The sequence below is a fragment of the Furipterus horrens genome, unplaced genomic scaffold (genome assembly GCF_987537825.1).
Source record: "Furipterus horrens unplaced genomic scaffold, mFurHor1.1.pri manual_scaffold_6, whole genome shotgun sequence".
NCBI classification, from domain to species: Eukaryota; Metazoa; Chordata; class Mammalia; order Chiroptera; family Furipteridae; genus Furipterus; species Furipterus horrens.
Window position 1 is genome coordinate 3,376,454 of NW_028327176.1, and position 18,460 is coordinate 3,394,913.

The 18,460-nt window shown below is 57.9% G+C and overlaps 1 protein-coding gene across 2 annotated transcripts in view; it reads left to right on the top strand.

Annotated features, from left to right (window-relative positions):
- Positions 1-18,460, top strand: part of ASAP2 (ArfGAP with SH3 domain, ankyrin repeat and PH domain 2) — a 134,940-nt gene extending 116,480 nt beyond the window's left edge. The window contains exons 20-28 of one of the 2 annotated variants that reach the window (XM_090280884.1): positions 649-716; positions 1,939-2,052; positions 4,067-4,304; positions 6,448-6,582; positions 8,211-8,382; positions 15,196-15,245; positions 15,692-15,762; positions 16,222-16,344; positions 17,926-18,460. In XM_090280884.1, the coding sequence (XP_090137010.1) occupies positions 649-716; positions 1,939-2,052; positions 4,067-4,304; positions 6,448-6,582; positions 8,211-8,382; positions 15,196-15,245; positions 15,692-15,762; positions 16,222-16,344; positions 17,926-18,000 (1,046 nt within the window). In that variant the 3' untranslated portion in view covers positions 18,001-18,460. The remainder of the gene's footprint in view (positions 1-648; positions 717-1,938; positions 2,053-4,066; positions 4,305-6,447; positions 6,583-8,210; positions 8,383-15,195; positions 15,246-15,691; positions 15,763-16,221; positions 16,345-17,925) is intronic. The other variant, XM_090280886.1, reaches the window with a different exon arrangement.

Genomic DNA, 18,460 nt, shown 5'->3' on the forward strand with positions numbered 1-18,460 from the left:
GGCTCCTGTTCGTTACCCACACCTGGGCTCAGACCTAGCCCCTGCTGGCTCTGGGGTGGCAGGTGCACCCGGTCTCCTCCAGGGGGGACCCTTGCTCTGCTTGGCCTCCGCCCCTCCCCCCGCCAGGCCCAGGCAGCCCAGAGGCAGCATCTCGCTGAGTGGGTCTTAGCAAATGCACCTGACGTGATTGAAAGGGAGCAAGGAGGCTGGGCCTGCTTGAGAGCTGGGTTCCTTTTTACAAAACGAATCCTCAAACCTTGTTGACTGGGCGTATTTAAAGGAAAGGACACGACCTCACCTTTAGGGGCAGCTCACTTAAAAGCAGCCGTGATGTGTGTCTCGGTCTGGTGCCTGCAGCTGTGGTTAGGCTCACGCTGAGCCGCCGCGTGTGCCGTGGAGTCTGGGCACCAACGTCCATCGCTTGGCTGCGTCAGGGACTTGACTTCCCCGGTGCGCGCAGACCTGGCCCTGTAGCACCTCCCGGCCCGCACGGCTGCAGGGCCGCGAGACGCCCGAAGGCAAACGCAGCTCCGGCCAGAGGCAGCTCTCGGCGTCTCACCCACCGCGCTCAGCTTAGCCTGGAGCCGCTTCTGTCTGTTACCGTCCGGAGGTCAGACCTTCACGTGTTTCTGTTGTCCTGCCTTTCAGCTAACGAGTCGGGGGAGACGCCCCTGGACATCGCCAGGCGCCTCCGGCATGAGCACTGTGAGGAGCTGGTGAGTCCGGCATGGACAGGGCGGGGTCCCCCTTCCTGGACAGGTTTTCTCTGGGTCCGGATCAGATGGGATGGCCTGGAAAAGCCATGTCGGGGGCCTTACAGAGGAGGCAGCTGCCCCTTCCTAGTGATGCTGGGAACACGAGTTTGTGTTTGCTGGGTTCATGTGTGGACAGCGGCCCTGGCGTTGTCTGGGGTGCGGGGAGCAGAGTCCGGAGGCCCCCCGCCTTGCCTGTCCTCTGGAACGTCTAAGCTGTGAGCTGGCCCCAGGGCAGCGGCACGCCGAAGCTGGCTTTCTCATTTCATCCCCAGACCCACATCCTTGGGGTGGGGGCAGGGGGAGGCACCATCTTTTCCTGTCCTGCTCTGGAAGACAACGCCATGCGGCCCATGGAGAGAGCCCACCGGTGTCAGGCAGACCCCAGTCTGCAGTGGGGTTCCACTGCTGGGACTTGGGAAAGCCACGCTGAGTCTCTCTGTAAAGTGGAGTCAGTCAGAGCAGGTTGCCAGGTTGCAAGAACTGCTGGGGACCCTGCGAAGCAGGGGTTCAGGGAATAGGGCTGTGAGCGGTCAGCGCGGACGCAAGTGCAGCGCAGGAAACGGGCACCAGGCTGAGCCCTTTCACTCCTGGTCACTACCTTGTGGGAGGCTTTCTACTGCTGCCTCCGTTTCAGAGATGAGGAAAAGGTGCAGAGAGGTTAAGCGAGTTGCCCAAGGTCACACAGCCTCCTTTCTGGCACTGGAGAAAATTAAGCCCTAATGTCCTGAGACACCCAGGGGTGTCTGATGGCTTCACTTCTCTCCTGTGCACCTGGACTGGAACTAGAACCAGCTGTCCGCCTCCCCTGAGAGACCTGAGGAGCTTGCCGTGCGTCATTGTGGGCGGGGCTTCACTCGTAGCGGCTGGGAAGGGCGGGGTCAGAGCTGTGGACCCACTGCGTGGGCGCCCGTGCGCAGCCGTCAGTAGCACAGGCGGACCGCCATGCTGTGGGTCTCACACGGGCCGTCCGTGTGCAGTTTACAGAGCGCTTGGGAGCTGCGAGGCCCGAGCTTGATGGTTATCTGTGAATTGGGGGAGGGGGGGATCCCTGCCTCCCCGCCCTTACCCCTGTGGCTTTTCCTCCTTTTGGATGGCTGTGTGGATGGAGGCCCGCTTCCCGGGCCGAGCGCCTCCCGGGCTGAGAGCCTGAGCGGCATCACCCACGGCGCTTTGTCCTCCTCAGCTGACCCAAGCCTTATCCGGGAGGTTCAATTCGCACGTTCACGTGGAGTACGAATGGCGGTTGCTCCATGAAGACCTGGATGAAAGCGACGAGGACATGGATGAGAAACTGCAGGTCGGTGCCGGGTCGTGAAACGCTAACAGTTCTATAATGAGCTCCATTCAGAGCAGTTCTTCGCCTGTGATCAGGGCAGAAAGCTGTTTCGCAGAAGAGAAAGCAGAGTTTACGTTTTGCTTGCAATGATGTCTGCAGGTTTTGGTCTCCCAGCTCCTATGCACCGTAATTTAAAGGAACTGAGCATGGTAATGATATCACCACGGGCAGCCACTCACCTTTTGATATGAAGGGATGATAGGGGAGGACTTCTGATCCTCGTAGGTTTTAGAGGAACTCACACACTGTGGATAGTGTGAAAATGAGCCAGGAGTCCCCCGGTCTGTGTTCAAGTTCACCGAATTGGGCTTAAAAACCGTAACTGAAACCATTAAATGACACTTAGCGCTCAGTGGGTTCACGTCTGTCCTTCATCGGGCGGGGTCACTGCAGCCTGAGAGTGAGGTTGACTTGGCCACAGTGAGGCGAGTGTTTAGAGACCCACTAAGCCAGACTGAGGGCGCTCACCTCCGCGTCCCTTCTCGTGACATGCCCTCCCTGTCTTGCACTCCTGGGGGCACCGGACAGTGGCCACCTTCACACACGTCTCAGAGTGAAAGTCACACTGGCACAGACTGACTGCAGAGCCCACAGCCCGGCTGCTGTGACAGCGGTGGGGGAGGCCAGTAAGTGTCCTCGTGCTGCTGCAGGACACTGATGTCCTGATGTGCACTGGGGATGTGGAGCTGGGGCGCGTCTGAGCCTGGCAGGCAGTTCTCATGGGTGGAGCACCCAGCAGCCATCCCGCGGACTCCGAGAAGAAGGAATGCCTTCGCTGAGTTAGGGATACGTAGCACAGGATCCCAGTGGGAAATCGTCCCCACCTGCCTTGAGGGAGAAGGTTTGAAACCCCTGCCCGGGCTGAGTGCCTCTTCATGAGGCACCATCACAGCCCCATCTTGTGGGCAGTGCCCGGCAGGTGGCATTGTCCAGGTAAATGTGCAAAAGGAAGTGCTCTGGCCTGGAGCCCTGGCACGCATCCCCCCAGTTTCCAGCAGAGAACGGGGCAGCTGTGGGCTCTGTGGGGATTTAAAAACACGTGTGGAGAGCCAGCAGCCATTGAGTTCTGCACACCTGGGCCGGGTCTGAGCTGAGGGGTTGTCCGGAGCCTGGACTGGGCCTGCACTCCGGTGTGGGGAGACGCGGTCCCCGCTAAGCTCCTAGTGCAGCGCCAGAGAAGCAGTTGCAGTTACACCCAGTTAACAGGTGAGAAGGGGAGTCAGCGAGGCTCAGGAACTCGCTCCGCACCGTAGCTGTTTTATAATGAAGCTGACGTTTGAAGTACGAGTTAGATCCCATTTCCCGAGCCACAATGCACATGACCTTCAGGTAGAACAGGGGTCAGCTAATTAAAGGACCAGATAGTCAGTGTTCTGGGCTGGTGGGCCTCCATGATCACGGCCTTTGTTGCTACCACTCAGCTCTGCCAGGGTAGCTTGAAAGCAGCCATAGGCGATATGCAAATAACCAGACATGTCTGTGTTCCAACAGAACTTTATTAACCAAGACAGGTGGAGGCCCACGGCCACGGCTTGCTGAGCCCCAAGTTAGAGGCATCTCATGAGGCCCCGTTCATACGGGGAGAGAAGGCTCCTGTGCCCTGCACAAGCCCTCTGGCTGCCTGGTGCCCGGAGCAGCTACGCTGTTCATAATCTCAGAAAGCAGGGCTATCAGAGGAAGGGCGGGGGTGGGTTGAGATAGCTCTGGCTGGTAAAGACAAAATAGCTTCTGTTTCAAATCCCGCACAGAAAGGAAAGCCGTAGGTTGCGAATCGTGGCCGTTTTGGTGTGTGGGTTTCCCTTCAGAGACACGTGACTTGTAGTAAATCTCGCAGTTCTTTGATGACAGGGGAGAGTCCGGGGCACCACGCCCAAGTAGGAGTGGTGTGTGTGAGGTTGTCGCCCGTCGCGTGAACGCTGTGACACATAGGTCCGCGCGCCTGCGTCTCACACACCTGCCCGCCACCCCTCCGCAGCCCAGCCCCAGTCGGCGAGAAGACCGGCCGGTCAGCTTCTACCAGCTGGGACCCAACGCTGCGCCTTCGGCCAGAGATGCCAGCGGCCTGGCCAAGGACAAACAGAGGAGCTTCGCGCCCAGCATCTTGCAGAATGAGACGTACGGGGCCATTCTGAGCAGCAGCCCGACCCCCGCTGTGCCCATGGCCCCCAGCACCGCCAGCGCCCCGCCGCTGCCCCCGCGGAACCTGGCCAAAGGTACTGAGCTCCTGGGAGCCCAGCCGGTGCGCGACCGGTGCGGCTCGGGGTGTTGTTTTGGGAAGTTAGTAGTCGCTCTGCCCCCAGCCCCGTGACCTTTGGGCCGGCGTCAGGGTGGCCTGCTTCACCGGGGGCCTCTCGGTCTGTAGTCACGTTGTGCCCTTCCTAAAGGAACGCCGTCACGCGAGTGCTGTAGAGCATCTTGGCCCTTGTTCTGGGCAGAGGCGTGGCACCTGCATGCCTCCGGGAAGGCGGGGACTGCTCCCACACAGGCTGGCCCCTGAGGGTTCCCCACACTCCTTTTTGGTCCTTTTCTCTCAGCCTCTCAGCACTCTCAATCCCTCCCTCTGCCCTCGTTCTTTTTTATTTCTCCCCGGCCTGCCCTTGGCCAGCCTGTGGCACCTGTGATTATTTCTTGTCGTTTCGGTCCCCAGCAAGTGAGGGGTAGAGAGATGCTGACCGGGGGACGATTGTAAAATTCTAAAAATGCAGAACAGTCTCCGTGGTCTCCCCAGCGCTGGCTGCCCTCAGTCGTTCTGCCGCAGCGACGTGAATGTGACTCAACAGGTGCTGTTTTTTGTTCTCATAAAGATGGAAGACAAAGCCCCATGCCCCCAGAGTTAAGTGATTTTCCCAGCACTGAAGCCCTGCTGGCTGCCATGCTCTTGAATTTGAATGCAGGTCCAGCGAGGAGCCAGCCTGGCGCCGGGCGGGGGCTGCCAGCCGCAGCCAGTGGCCTTGGAGGGCTCCCCAGGGAGGGGCAGAGCCTCCGTGGGGCCTGGTGTCCAGGCACTGAGGCTGCTGTGGGCTGCTGGTGGTCACGAGAGAGAGGCCCCGGTTGCATTTATGGGGTAGCTGCTCCCTGGGAGGGGCGTGTAGGGGAGAGGTGGTGGCCGGGGCTGGGGAGGGAGCTCAGCAGGTGCCATCAAGCTGGGTCCGTGCTCCTGTGTGGCTTCCCTCCCATCCCCCACGGTCCTGGGTGTCTCTCAGACCCTCTGACGTACCCCCGGGGGCCCAGAGAAGGCTGAGGAGCCCGTCCAGTCCCTGCACCGTACCCGTCAGGAGCAGGCCCTGGAATCCTGCCTGCCCTCCTCCCCAGCAGAGCCCAGGTGCCCGCGCCCTGGCTTGACGGGAGGGCCCTGAGCAGGAAGGAAGCTGCGAAATCCAGTCCCATGGCTGCCTCGTCCTGCCTTGTCCTGCCTGCCACCCTCACGGGCTGGCGGGAGGGTCCGGGACAGGGATGCAGCTGCTGTGGTTGGGTCCCTGGGGGCTTCCCCGACCCCTCCCCCGTCCGGGCACGCACATTAATGTTGCCATCGTCACCCCAGCCCTGACGTGTACTGGCTGTGCGGGTCACACCAGGAAGGATTGTCCTTTGCTCTGCTGGGCTGTAGAAAACGGGTCGAAAGCTGTTCGTCCTTACTGCTTGCTTTTTTAACGTCTTAGAACGAGGGTTTTCGTTTTTCTGTTCCCATTTCTTTGTGCGATTCTGGCAGTTGGCCTCATCTCTTCTTTGATGATTATACTTCCCCCCAGCCCGGCAGAGCCTCAGACCTGGGTCCCCCATGCAGCTGAGCAGACGCCACCCAGTGAGGAAGAGCCCCAAGCTGGATGGGGCTGAGGAAGGACTGTCCAAGGCACTGCCATGCCCCAGTGTGTCCCCTGACCTGCTTGGTGCCGTCTGCCCATTTCTAGCCAGAAATACATCTGTGGGAGGTGGGAGAGTCTTCACCTGGGGTCTTTGGTTTGCACCCTTGTCCCCCTGTGTTCTCTCTGAGGATAGGTCCCCACCCCCCATGCCAGACCGTGACCCCCAGGCCAGGGGGCACTTAGTGGACAGGAGAGAATTGCTGAGGTCCCACCACCCAAGTGCAGCACTCGGGGCAGCCACTGGTCACTCCTTCTCCCCTCCAGACGGAGGATGAAAGTCGCTGTGTCTGCTGTGGGTTGGTATCAGTCTTCCAGACACCAGAGGCGGGAGGTTTGGAAAACCAGCCTCTGTCTGTGGCCTTAGTGCTGGTCTGGAAGGGCCATACTTTCCGACTCACGAGGGAGAGGGACAATAACGCGGTGTTCTGTTTCTGTTTCCGTTGCGTGTGTGTGCCCGCGCGTGTGTGCGCCCGCGCGTGTGTGTGCTGTGCAGCCCAGACAGCCTCCTCCGCTAGCGCCCTGTGGAAGACGAGCTCTGTCGGTGTGGACAGGGTAAGCCGGCAGAGATCTTCGTCAGATCCGCCAGCTGTCCACCCTCCGCTGCCCCCTCTCCGCGTGACATCGACCAGTACGTGGCCTCCTTTCTCCTTCCTGCCAGTGGGCTTGGGGGAGGTAGACAGCCCGGGCGGGGAGGGTGCTGCGGAGCCCCCTGCCCAGCTGTGCAGGCGCTGTGGGGGCCTCTGGCTTCCCGTGTCCCCACGCCCTTCAGCCTGCTGCTGTCCATCGGCCCCTCCCCCCAGGGGCTCACTCACTGTCTTCTCTGTCTGCCCAAGCATCCCGGCCACATCTTTCTTCCTTCCCCACGTGAGCCCAGGGCTTCCTTTCCTCTGACCAGTTGGTGGGTCTCAATATTTGGGCTCAGTCATTCAGATTATAACCTGGTATGTGTCTCTCTTCAAAGTCAACATGTGGGCAACAGTCCCCGAGCCGGGCGAGAGCCTGGGAAGAGGTTTCCCCCCAGCGAGCCAGGCAGGAGCGTCTTCTGGGTCAGTGTGGCCGGCTTCCCAGCTCCGCCCTGGGCTCCTGGCTCTGCCCTGCGCTGGCCGTGCGAGGGAGGCGCTTGCTTCCCGGGGCAGCTCTTGGAGCCCTGGAGCTGCCCCTCGGTGTCCCCTGCCTCCCTGAACCCCAGTTACGATGAACGGGGCCTGAGGCAGCTGCAGGAGGCGCCCCAGGTGTGTGGCTGCCGGCAGAGCAGGGAGCTGTGTCTGGGCGGGTCTCCCAGAGCCTGGGGGTGAGACCGGGTCCTCCAGCTCAGACACATCCCGGTCACACAGCACGGGGCCACAGCAGGCGCCGGGGACACCAGCAGCTCCCGGGAGCCCACTCTGCCTCGATCTGGCGTCCCAGGGGCTGCAGATGTGCGTGCTAGAGTCTGCCTCTTGACTTCTCCTTTAAAGCAGAACAAAGGAGACAAGATTGAAAAGGAAAGGAAAGAAAGGCAGATTCTCAGCTGAGTCCCTCCTTGGCCGTAGGCGGGTGCCTCACCCCGGGCTGTCCTGGGAGAGGTGCTGCCGGCTCCCCAGGGGTCAGCGTCCCGGACAGGTGTCCGCCGCGGCGTGCTGGACAGGAGAGGGAGCGCAACGCCTGTCAGGGCAGACAAGGCGGGAGCTTGAGGCCCCACGCCCTGTGTCACCGGCTCAGCGACCCCTGGGGAGGGCAGGTCCCATCCCCGCGCCTCAGCCTCCTCATCTGTCAGACGGAGGAAATAAACTCTGTCCTGGGCCCGCACCCATCTTGGGGCCTGTACAGAATGAGCCCTTCCCAGCCTCTGCTGGGACAGACCTGCTTGCCGCCTGGGAAGTGGGGCGGCCGGGCCCCTGGCTGTGACGCACGAGAGAACTGACCCAAGGAGGCCGGACTGCCCCGGGCACAGGACAGGGCCAGAGTCAGCCTGGGCCTCCGCCTGGTCTGCGGGCGTCAGGGCACAGAGCAGGCGGCCAGCCCTCCTGACTTCTCCATGGGAACCCTCTTGGAGAAAATTCTCCCAGGCTCATAGGAACCTTTTAATCCTAACTCGAGGCTCGGAAGACTCCCCACCAATACTGTTCACTGAAAACCCACGAGGAACGTAGGCTTTTTCCTTACGAAATAGAAGAAAAGGAAGCCCTTCCATACGGAAGAGCCTCCGGCGGGAAGGCCGGTGTGACGCCCGCCGTCTGACCCTCCGTGTGTCCGTCTGCTCTTCTCTCCCCACAGATCCCCTGGCTCCCACGCCAGCCCCTCTGGCAGCCAGAACGCCCGGTGCCATGGACACCTTGAGCCAGCAGAACAAGCCGGCCCCGCCCGGGGCCCCGGCGGGCAAAGCCACACCCCCGCCCCTGCCGCCCCAGCCGCCCAGCCGCCTCCCGCAGAAGAGGCCTGCTCCCGGGTAACGTCCCCACTTCCCCGTCCGTCCTCCGCGTCCCCCCAGGCCCTGGCCACACTGGCTGTCCTTGCTTCTTGCATTCAAGGGGCCTCCCAGTGGCCCGTCACTTCATCTGCTGAGATTTCTGAGCCACATTTGAAATCGCCCCGTCTCTCCTACGGCAACGGCTGAGGTCGAGGGACACCTAACTTGGTTTCATCGCATCTCAAGTATCTTAAACATAGTTCATCAAGAATTTTTAAACTAGAAATTTTGTACAAATGTCTGTGTTACATCCACATGATGCATTCAGAGTCTCTTTAGGACAGACAGCGGGACTGTGGGAGTTAAGAGTCCCCAAAACAGGAGGCCTTCGTTCTGTTGCTCGCTCACAAGGCTGTCTCGCCTGTGTGGACCCCCTGCAGTGTGGCGCGTTCGTTTTCTGCAAACAAGGACGTTCTAAGGGAAGTCACGATAAAGCCAGCAAAGTCAGGAGAGTAACGTGGACGTGGCCCTACGTTCCAACCCTCAGGGCCCATTCAACTGCGGCCGCCTGTCCAAGTATAACACCCTGGACTACGCGGGGGGTTTGTGTCCTGGCTCTCGGCCTAGATCCTTATGCTGGAAAATGACTCCTTTTAGTGGAAATGGTACTTAGAAGCCAAGATCAGGGTGCTCTGTGTGCTCAGTGTTGGTGGAGCATACTCTTCCCAGGCTGACCTTCTGAGTGGTCCGAACTAGACACACACACGCGCGCGCACACGCACACACATCTCTCTATAGTTTTCTCTCTGTCTCCATCGAAATCTGTGAGTTCACCCTGTCTCCAGTTTCAATGGTTGTAGTAACAAACCACACCAAAACTTACTGGCGTCAGACAGCCATTTTATTGTGCTCATGGCTTCTGTCACGCGTTTGGGTCTCCGTGGGGGGACTAGCTTGTCTTTGCTCCACGGTATCTGGGGCCTTAGCTGGAGGTCCTTTGACACAGAAAGGGACTCATCAGCTGGAGGCTTACATCATCGGAGGCCTCTCTGCTCCACGCACCTGGGGATGGGTGCTGGCTGACAGCTGGAACCCCGGCGGGGGCTGTTGGCTGGAATATGTGGCTTCTCCACGTGGCCAGGGCTTCCTCATATCATGGTGGCTGGGCCCAAGAACAAGTCCCAAGGGACGGGCCTGCCCCCGGAAACCGGCTGGCCATCCCTTCTGCCAGAGGTTACTGGTCCCGCAGTGACAGCCAGGCCCAGCTGGGGGTGGGGAAGGCATGGGCAGGGCGGTCACAGACCCCAGCTGCCCATGAAGAATTTGGGGCACTGTTCTAAAAAGCACCACAGGGCTCATTCGGATTTCTCCTTTTCTGTACCCGTTATTCCCTTTTTCTGTAATGAGAAACTTGGCTGCCAAGTTTATTTCCCTGGTGAGGATTAATCAGTATCCTGTGACCCTATAAAACAAATCTTCCACCTCTGCCTCCTCCTCCCACTGTGCAGAAGCCCCTCCCAGCTGAGACCTGCGGCCCCGCATGGAGGTCGCCTTTGCCCTGCTCAGCTCTTACCCCTACGCCTGCACCCCCAACCCCACCAAGTCATCCCTTGTCCCCTGCCAGGTGCCTTCCTCGTCCCACTCAGATATACCCTTCACGGATGCCCCTGTCCCCTGACACCCCTGGGTGGGTTTGTTTTCATTCATGCCACCAGGTAGATGTGGCATAAACACTTTCAGGATGTAAACTGCATCCTTTGGTTCTGAGAAATTCCCTTGATTTTTTTTTCTTTTTCTTTAAGTATATTTTATTGATTATGTTGTTACAGTAGTCCCAGTTGTTTTCCCCTTTGCTCCCCTCTGCCCAGTACCCCCTTCCCTCCAGCAATCCCACCCCCCTTAGTTCATGTCCATGGGTCGTGCATATAAATTCTTTGGCTTCACCCTTTCCTATATTATTCTTAACTTCCCCGTTTATTTTGTACCAACCGATTATGCTTCTTAATCCCCGCACCATTTCCCCATTTCTCCCCCTCCCCCCTCCCAGCTGATAACCCTCCAAATGATCCCCATACCTATGATTCTGTTCCTGTTCTGATTTGCTTAGTTGGATTTTGTTTTTATTTTTTGGATTCAGTTGTTGATAGTTGTGAGTTTGTTGTCATTTTAGTGTTCATAGTTTTGATCTTCTTTTTCCTAAATAAGTCCCTTTGACATTTCACATAATAATAGCTTGGTGATGATGAACTCCTTTAGCTTCACCTTGTCTGGGAAGCACTTCATCTGCCCTTCCATTCCAAATGATAGCTTTGCTGGACAGAGTAATCTTGGCTGTAGGTGCTTTTCATCACCTTGAATACTTCTTGCCAATCCCTGCCTGCCTGCAAAGTTTCTCTTGAGAAGTCAGCTGAGAGTCTTATAGGCACCCCTTTGTAGGTAACTCTGCTTTTCTCTTGCTGCTTTTAAGATTCTCTCTTTATCTTTCACCTTTTGTATTTTAATGATTATGTGCCTTGGTGTGGTCCTCTTTGGGTCTAGCTTGTTTGGGACTCTCTGTGCTTTCTGGACTTGTATGTTTATTTCCTTCACCAAATTTGGGGAGTTTTCCTTCATTATTTTTTCACATAAGCTTTCAATTTCTTGCTCTTCCTCTTCCCCTTCTGGCACTCCTATGACTGAGATGTTGGCCCGTTTAAAGTTGTCTCAGAGGTTCCTAAGTTTCTTCTCATTTTTTTCAATTCTTGTTTTTTCATTCTGTACTGGTTGACTGCTTTTTTCTTCCTTATGTTCCAAATCATTGATTTGAACCCTGGTTTCCTTCCCTTCACCATTGTTTTTGTGTGGATTTTCCTTCGTTTCACTTAGCATAGCCTTCACTTCTCTTAGGCATTTGCCATGCTCAAGCATATCTATCTGTCAAGCCTGTGAGCATCTTTATCACCAGTGTTTTGAATTCTGCATCTGTTAGGTGGGCTGTCTCCTCATCTGTGAGGCTGGCTATTGCCTCATCACTTAGTTCTCCCACTGGAACCTTGATCCGTTCCCCCTTTTGGGTCATACTTCTCTGTCTCCTCAACTTGACAGGCTCCTGTGTTTGTTTGCCTCTGTGTCTTAGGTAGAGCCGTTGCACCTGTTACGTTGTAAGGGGTGGAGCCTTAGGGATTCGTCAGTACAGGGCGATCCATTTCACCACGTTGTGGCGCTGTTTGGGGGAGGGGTCTGAGAGGGAACAATGCCACCTGCTCAGCACTTGCTCCTTTTCCAGGCACCTCTCCCACTTCCGTATGGGACTGGTGCCTCTCTAGTTGTTGCCTTGGCTGTCGTTCCCAGAGTGGGTGGGTCTGCAGATGTTCTAGGACCGTGGGGGCCCTTTAAACAAGCAGACTCTGCTGAGAGACCGGCAGTTTCTGCCTCTGCCCCAACCCCCACTGGTTTGCACAGTCAGAAGCAATGAGGCTTGATTTTCCCCGGTGCTGGGACCATGAGCTGCGAGGTCTGGTGAGGAGCTGGGAATGCTCTCCAGGTGTCCTTCCTGACTTTTTAAAACATGTGACTGTGCTTTCTGCCGGCCTGCTGCTGCTGCCACCACACCGTGTCCTCTCTGCCCCGGCTCCGCCCCTCCTACCTGCCTGGGTGAGTATTTCTTCTTTATGTCTTTGTTTGTTGGACTTCCATGCAGCTTGGTTTTCTGGAACTTCTGGTTGTCTCTAGTTTTGAGATAGTTGTGTCCCTTCTTAGTTGTGGAGGGAGACGCAGCGTGTCTGTCTGGGCCTCCATCTTGGCTGGAAATCCGCCGTTGATTACTTTTAATGCCTTCTATTTTTTCTGTTCTCAACTTAGAAATAATTCTTATCATTCAGATACCAGAGGCCCTTGGCCTTCCCCCTTTCTGTGAGGGTAAGCCGACTGTGCTGACACCTGCCCCGCATCTCTGGGGTTTAGCGGGAGGGCCGACCTCTCGCCCACACCAAGTGGTCCCTGTTCTCGCTGGCACAGCCGTCCCAGGGGCCGAGTCGCAGACGCAGACCCCGCCTCCTGCTGACGGCGACCTCTGACGGGAAGGTGCGCTCACGGCCTGGCTGGAACCATCTCCTGCTCCTTTGGCCAGAGCTGGTCCCGCGGCCCCACCTACAGGCCGGGGCGGGAAGTGCGACGGGAGCTTCTAGGGAGTTTTCATTTCTGTTGTTTGTTGCTTATTTGCTTTTGAACTTGACTTTCTGGGAGGTTTTCTCCATATTATCTTCCCATTTTTTTAATTGAGTTTTTTCATTTCTGCTGTTGTATCACTTTGAAGTTAACAACAGCCTGTTTGTTCCATGGAGCCATTCCGTCTCATCTCAGATTATCAATGATAGGCGTTGGAGGTGTTTTTCTTCAGCTTTTGCTTTTCCACATAATTTGTTTCTTCTCTGTTCTTCCTCCTTCGTTTTCCCTGCTGCTCTGTGAGAGGCTTTTCCCTGTGAATCGGGTGCGCGCTGCCTGTAAGTTACCACTTCCCAGGAGGCATCAAATACCGGTTGGCAGACTGCACCCCAATGCACAGGGCTGCCACAGTGGGTTTATGGGGGAGCCCGACACTTGGGCCTTTTTTTCCATGGACAAGTCAGGTTCCTTGGAGAGCAGTCTTCCAGTCTCTTGCCTGAAGGGAGCAGGTTTTCCGGGAGTTGAATACAGAAATAAAGTTAAGCTCGTACTTGGTCCCTCTGGTTTTCAGCATACTGTCAGCAATCCGCACCAGCCTTCCCCGAGTTCAGACACGGTTCTGCCCTCTCCAAGGGTAGAAGCTTCTGGTCTCCAGGGGTGCAGGGGGGAGGGCAGTTGCTAGGCTTTTCAGCGTCAGGGCTGGAATCCAGGGGCGCGGCTCCGTTGGCGATCCTTGTGTGTGCGCTCCGCTCTCCCCACTGCCCGGGGCCTGGGGGCTCACGCACGCGTGGGAGCAGTCCCAGTGTTCCTCACTGTGAGGGTCTCCTTCCTAAGGGGGCCAAGGCTGTTATGATCCAGCCCTCCCCTCCCAGCTTCCAAAATCATCTTTTCCTCTTCAGTTCACTGTTCTTTGCTTTACGTTTTTAAAATTCTTTTCTTTGGGAGGGAGGGGAAGCAAATGCATTTCAGCCTGCTGTTTTTAACCAGAAGAGTCTCGGGACTGTTGGGATGCTCCTTGCTTTGCGAGCTCGGAGCAGCCTGCGGGAACCTGATGGGTGGCCGAGCCGTGTGGTTAGGGCTTGCGCTCCGGCCCGGGAAGGGCCACAGGCTGGCTTCTCTTGGTTCCTGGGTTCAGGTCGGTGCTCTCTCTGGCTTCCTTCTCTCTTCCCTCGTCACACCCTCAGACTGGCCCTTCCTGAGCTGCTGCCCTTTAAGAGACCACGTCCTGGGCTGACGTAGACGGGACCCGGCCGGCTGCCAGTTGCGCTGAGAACAGTGGGTGCCCGGTGCCTCCCCGCAGCTCCCAGGCTCCCTGGTCCTCAGAAGGGCTCCCGCCTGTTGCTGGCTGAGTTTCCTCGAGCACAGGGTGACCTGGTCTCCCCTGTGTCACGGCGGGAGGGGTGCAAAGCAGGGATGCTGAGTACCTGTACGGCAGGTCTGGGCAGAGGGCATCTGAGGCCCTGCCCGCGGACTTCTGTCCCCGAAGGAGGACGTTGCTGTGTCCTCTATGGAAAGATCCAGCCGGCCTCCTGTTTTCACAAGGCCTGCAAGCTAAGAATGGTTTTTGTATTTTTAAATGACTGAAAAAACAGAAGAAAAGATTTCAGGACACATGAAAATTACACAAAATTTGGATTTCATTGCCCATAAATAAAGTGTTACCGGAACCTGGCATGCCCACTTGTTACACATGACAATGGTAATGCTGAAAGCCGTGACATAGACTGTAACCTGCAAAGCCTAAGAAGTTTACTCTCTGGCCCGTAAAAGGAGAAGTCCCTTCGAGGACCAGGACCTCCGAGAGCATTCCGTGGTTGGCCGAAGGGGAAGGTGTCCGCGGGGTCAGCGTGATGACTCCTAGGGACGTTAATGGGAATCAGAGGGTCAGATGGGCGGGGCCCTCGCTCAGCCTGCCGTTCAATCGTGCTGGGCGGCCTGGACTGTCTCTCTGAGACTGTGGCCCAGACGGAGCCTGCAGTTCTGTCCCCGGCTTCTCCCCACGCCTCTCTGCCCCCCACCCCTTCCCATCCGTCTGCAGCCGTGCTGGGTGCACTGGCACTCAGCGGGGACTTGAGGTGGCGCCCACCCTCAGCTCACAGACCTCCTGTCACTCATCCTCGGTGTAAGCATTGACAGAACCGGCATCACACCTTTTGCAAATGAAAATGCCAACTGGGAGAAACCCTTAGATCCAGAACAGGCTCCTGTCTGTTGGCCCCAAGAACGGCCTCCCTACCTGTGTGTTTCTGCCTGTGGCCTTGGGACAGGTGGGCGCTGAGCCAGGGTCAGCCACGTCAGTTACAGGCACCCAGGACCAGAGCGGAGGCATGGGTGACAGACCCATGGTTACCTGGACAGGTTGGGCAGTGCCCTCATTCAGCCCTGCCCCCGCCCTCCCATTACAAGACCAAGGCCCTCAAAGCGAAGGGGCTGAGCTAGTCAGGGGCAGGTGCCCAGCTTCCAGCCACAGCCCAAGTCATGTCACGCAGGCCCACGGGGACAGGAGCCCTTTGGGACCGGGAATCCGGCGCCGTCCTCGGGACCTCTCGTTCTTCCTTTTTCAAAAAAAGTGAGAGGCAGTTGATGACAGTTGATTGAAGCAGCTCACCCGTTGCAACGTGAACACAGACGGTTCCTCTCCGACGGTGTGGGGGCGGGCCACGGGCCTGCAGGCCTGAGTGTCAGGAATCTGTTTTCCCTTCTCCACAGGGCTGACAAGTCGGTCCCGCTGGTCAGCAAAGGCCAGCCGCGAGGGCCTGGTGAGTGTTCCACTTGGCACCGGGCCCACTTCCCCGGGGTTGGTGGGGCCGGGGTGGGGGGAGGGGGTCCCAGCGGAGGCAGCCCTGTGTCGGCCCAGCGGCCCCGCCCCCCGCAGGGCCCCGGATGCTGTCTTGCACCCCACAGTCCTGTTGCCTGCTGCTGCCGGGGGCGGGGTGGGGCAGGACAGGAGTCCCCGGCAGGGACCTACAGGCCTGCACAGGAGGTGGCCACACCTGTCTTGTTCTGTGACACCTGCACACCCCACAACACGTGTGTGGAAGTCACAAGGTGGTTTGGCCTTTGGGGGACTTTTCCCTCAACAGGTGAGAAAATCTCAGGAAATTGCCTTTCGGCCCCGACACCCTGGCTTTTTGTATGAGTTGTTCTGTCTCATGCTGTGAGTTGTTTCGTTTTGGTCCTAACACAGCGGGTCTCTCTGGCACAGATGCTCTGGGTCCTCTGTCCAGCACAGCGGCCGTGCAGCCCCCCGCGCCCATGCCCAGGAAGTCACAGACAGTAAGTGGGCTGGCCCCTCCTGTCCTGCCTCCTGCGGGTTATTCCATGAGGGCTCAGGTTATTTCTCTCTTCCCCTGGCGGGGGGGTGGGGCGGCTTCCTCCCGGGTACCTGGTCATTCGGATCCGGGCGGGACGCAACCCCAGAGCTCAGCAGCCGGTGGGCTCGGCCCTGCTGCTGCAGCAGCCCCAGGCCACCCCCATGCCCGTCAGGCAGCAGCGGCCACGTTCCCAGGTCTCCACCCGGCCGCAATCTCTTCCCGTTTCCCCTCCGGCCCCTCCTCCCAGTGCGCCTGCTCTCCTCCTGCCAGTCCCCCTGGCCTCTGAGCTCCACTGAGCCGCCCCTTCTTGACCTGACACCGATGGGCTCCCAGGCCTGCAGTCAGGAGCCCTGGGCCCTACTCTCTGCCAGGACTGGCTCCTCCCTGCCACACTGACCTCTGACCCCCTTCCTGCTCACAGACCAAGCTGAAGCCCAAGCGTGTCAAAGCGCTCTACAACTGCGTGGCTGACAACCCGGATGAGCTGACCTTCTCCGAGGGGGACGTGATCATCGTGGACGGGGAAGAGGACCAGGAGTGGTGGGTGAGTCGGGGCGCGGGCCTGGGCGGCTTGGGGCCGGATTCCCGCCCACCCAGCAGCAGGCCGCTTCCCAGGCGAGGCCCCCCCTGCCCGCGTTCTCAGGCCTGGGGGCCACTGCGCCCTTGCTGGCCTCAGGGGCCGCGTCCATGTGTCCCCACTTCCACGTGGGCTGGGGTGACACCCAGTGGGGTCCGCCCTCACTAGCGTGGGCAGGCCGCTGGGCTGCCGTTTCTAGAGGGACCTGAGCACCTGAAACGGGGTGCCCATCAGGAGTGAGGCTTGGACGGAGAGCTGAGCTCGGGGGCACAGTCCCGGCCGTGAGCCATGGGAGCTGGAACGGGGTGAAGGTGGCGCTCCCCCTGGCGCCTCAGCACCCACGGGCGGGGGGCTTGGGCACGCCGCTCCTGTCACCAGGCCGCAGCCAGCCACCAGGCTGGGAGGGAGGTCAGCACAGCCCAGGGCAGACAGAGGTGGTTCGGCAGGGCCCCGGAGCAGCGGCCGGGCAGAAGGAGGGCAGCGAGCCCCCGGCTGCGTCTGCCCCACGGCGGAGCCCGACGCCCCTGCTCTGTGCTCGGAGCTTGGCTAGTTCACGGTGGTCGCGGGGAGGCCCCTGGCCTTGTGGCCGCGTCAGCCTGCAGCCCCCGCAGAGCCCCGGCCCGTGTGAGCGGTGCCGGCCGCCGCCGGGGCTTTGTGAGCTCCGGGCCTGGCCAGCCGCCTCTGGCACGCGTGGTTCTGGGTCTTCTTGTGGCTTCCTTCCCCTTGTGGGACTCAGGTGTCGTGGTCCCGTGCCCCCTCCATCAGCGTCACCGCACACAACGCTCCTGGGTCCCTTCGCAGCCAGCTGGCTGCACCTGTGTGGCCTGCACGGGCTGAGGACCCCTGGGCGCCTGAGCGTGTCACTCCCTGCCCAGCTGCCCGCGCCCCTGAGGCCGGAAGCAGTTCTCTTTCATGCGCGCATACAGCCCACCTGACAGCAGGACACAGCTGTCCATTTCAGAACCTAGGGGAACACAGAGCAGTGGGAAGAAGAACGCAGTGACTGCTCCCACCCGTCCTCTCAGCCCCTTCCCCCAAACCATATTTTGGTGATTTTCTTTTCAACTTTCATGTACCTACATAATTTACACTGTTGAGATCATATTTGATATATAGCTTGCCCAGAACAAAAATAAGTGAAGTTTTTTGACGTCTTCATAAATGCATGACTACATTTAAATAGGGCCAAGTCTCGTTTGTCCCTTTCTGTGATGGTGCTGCTCACAGACTTCTGACACTCAACTTCCTCAGCCCTTAAAGAAGAAAAGGCAAGTGGGGGCAGCGGCCAGGTCGCGGGCTGTCTGCCCCCAGCTCCGCCAGGACACACGGCGCACCTCTGACGGGAGTCCCTACGGAAAGGAGGGCCCCACTCTTTGCAATGAGTCAAAGAAAAGGGGAAAGCTGTTTCGGCATTTTAGCCCAGGGATTCTTTCTCAGAAGAGATTCTTCTGAGCAAGCCCCGCCCCCCCCAGCCCCCACATTACAATGCCCTTCAAAGTTTCCAGCATTTGGAATTTTTATAACATCCTGAACTTTTATTCATTTCAGATTGGCCACATCGATGGAGATCCGGGTCGCAAAGGAGCGTTTCCCGTATCTTTTGTGCACTTTATTGCTGACTGAATTGCTACTGAACAAAAAACCCTTAACAGTTCTCCCTGTCTCATTACTGGTACCCAGACTCTTGCCAGATCACTGGTTCCCTGGACTGTATGGTAGCCCCACTTTCTCTAACGCTCACTGCTCTGTTTTTAAAATTCAAAGGCATTTATTTATATGTACCAATGAATTGTTTTTATAATTTGTGATTCCCATGAAACATTGCTCTACTTTTATTAGGAAAAACTGAATTGCCTAAAAGATGAACTGAAAAGTTATTTTAACTACTTAATCAAGATCCTGCATCTCCAGAAGGCTAAACCCCAAAACATTTGAGTATTAGAAAGGAATTCTTCCTGCTTTCTTTGACCCATTTCTGCTATCAGTGACCTTTAGCCTAATTAATTGTATAGGAAGCCAGTAAACTAAATGCTACCAGTTCACCTTTATAGACTTTAAAAAAAAAAAAAATCTTTTTAAGACA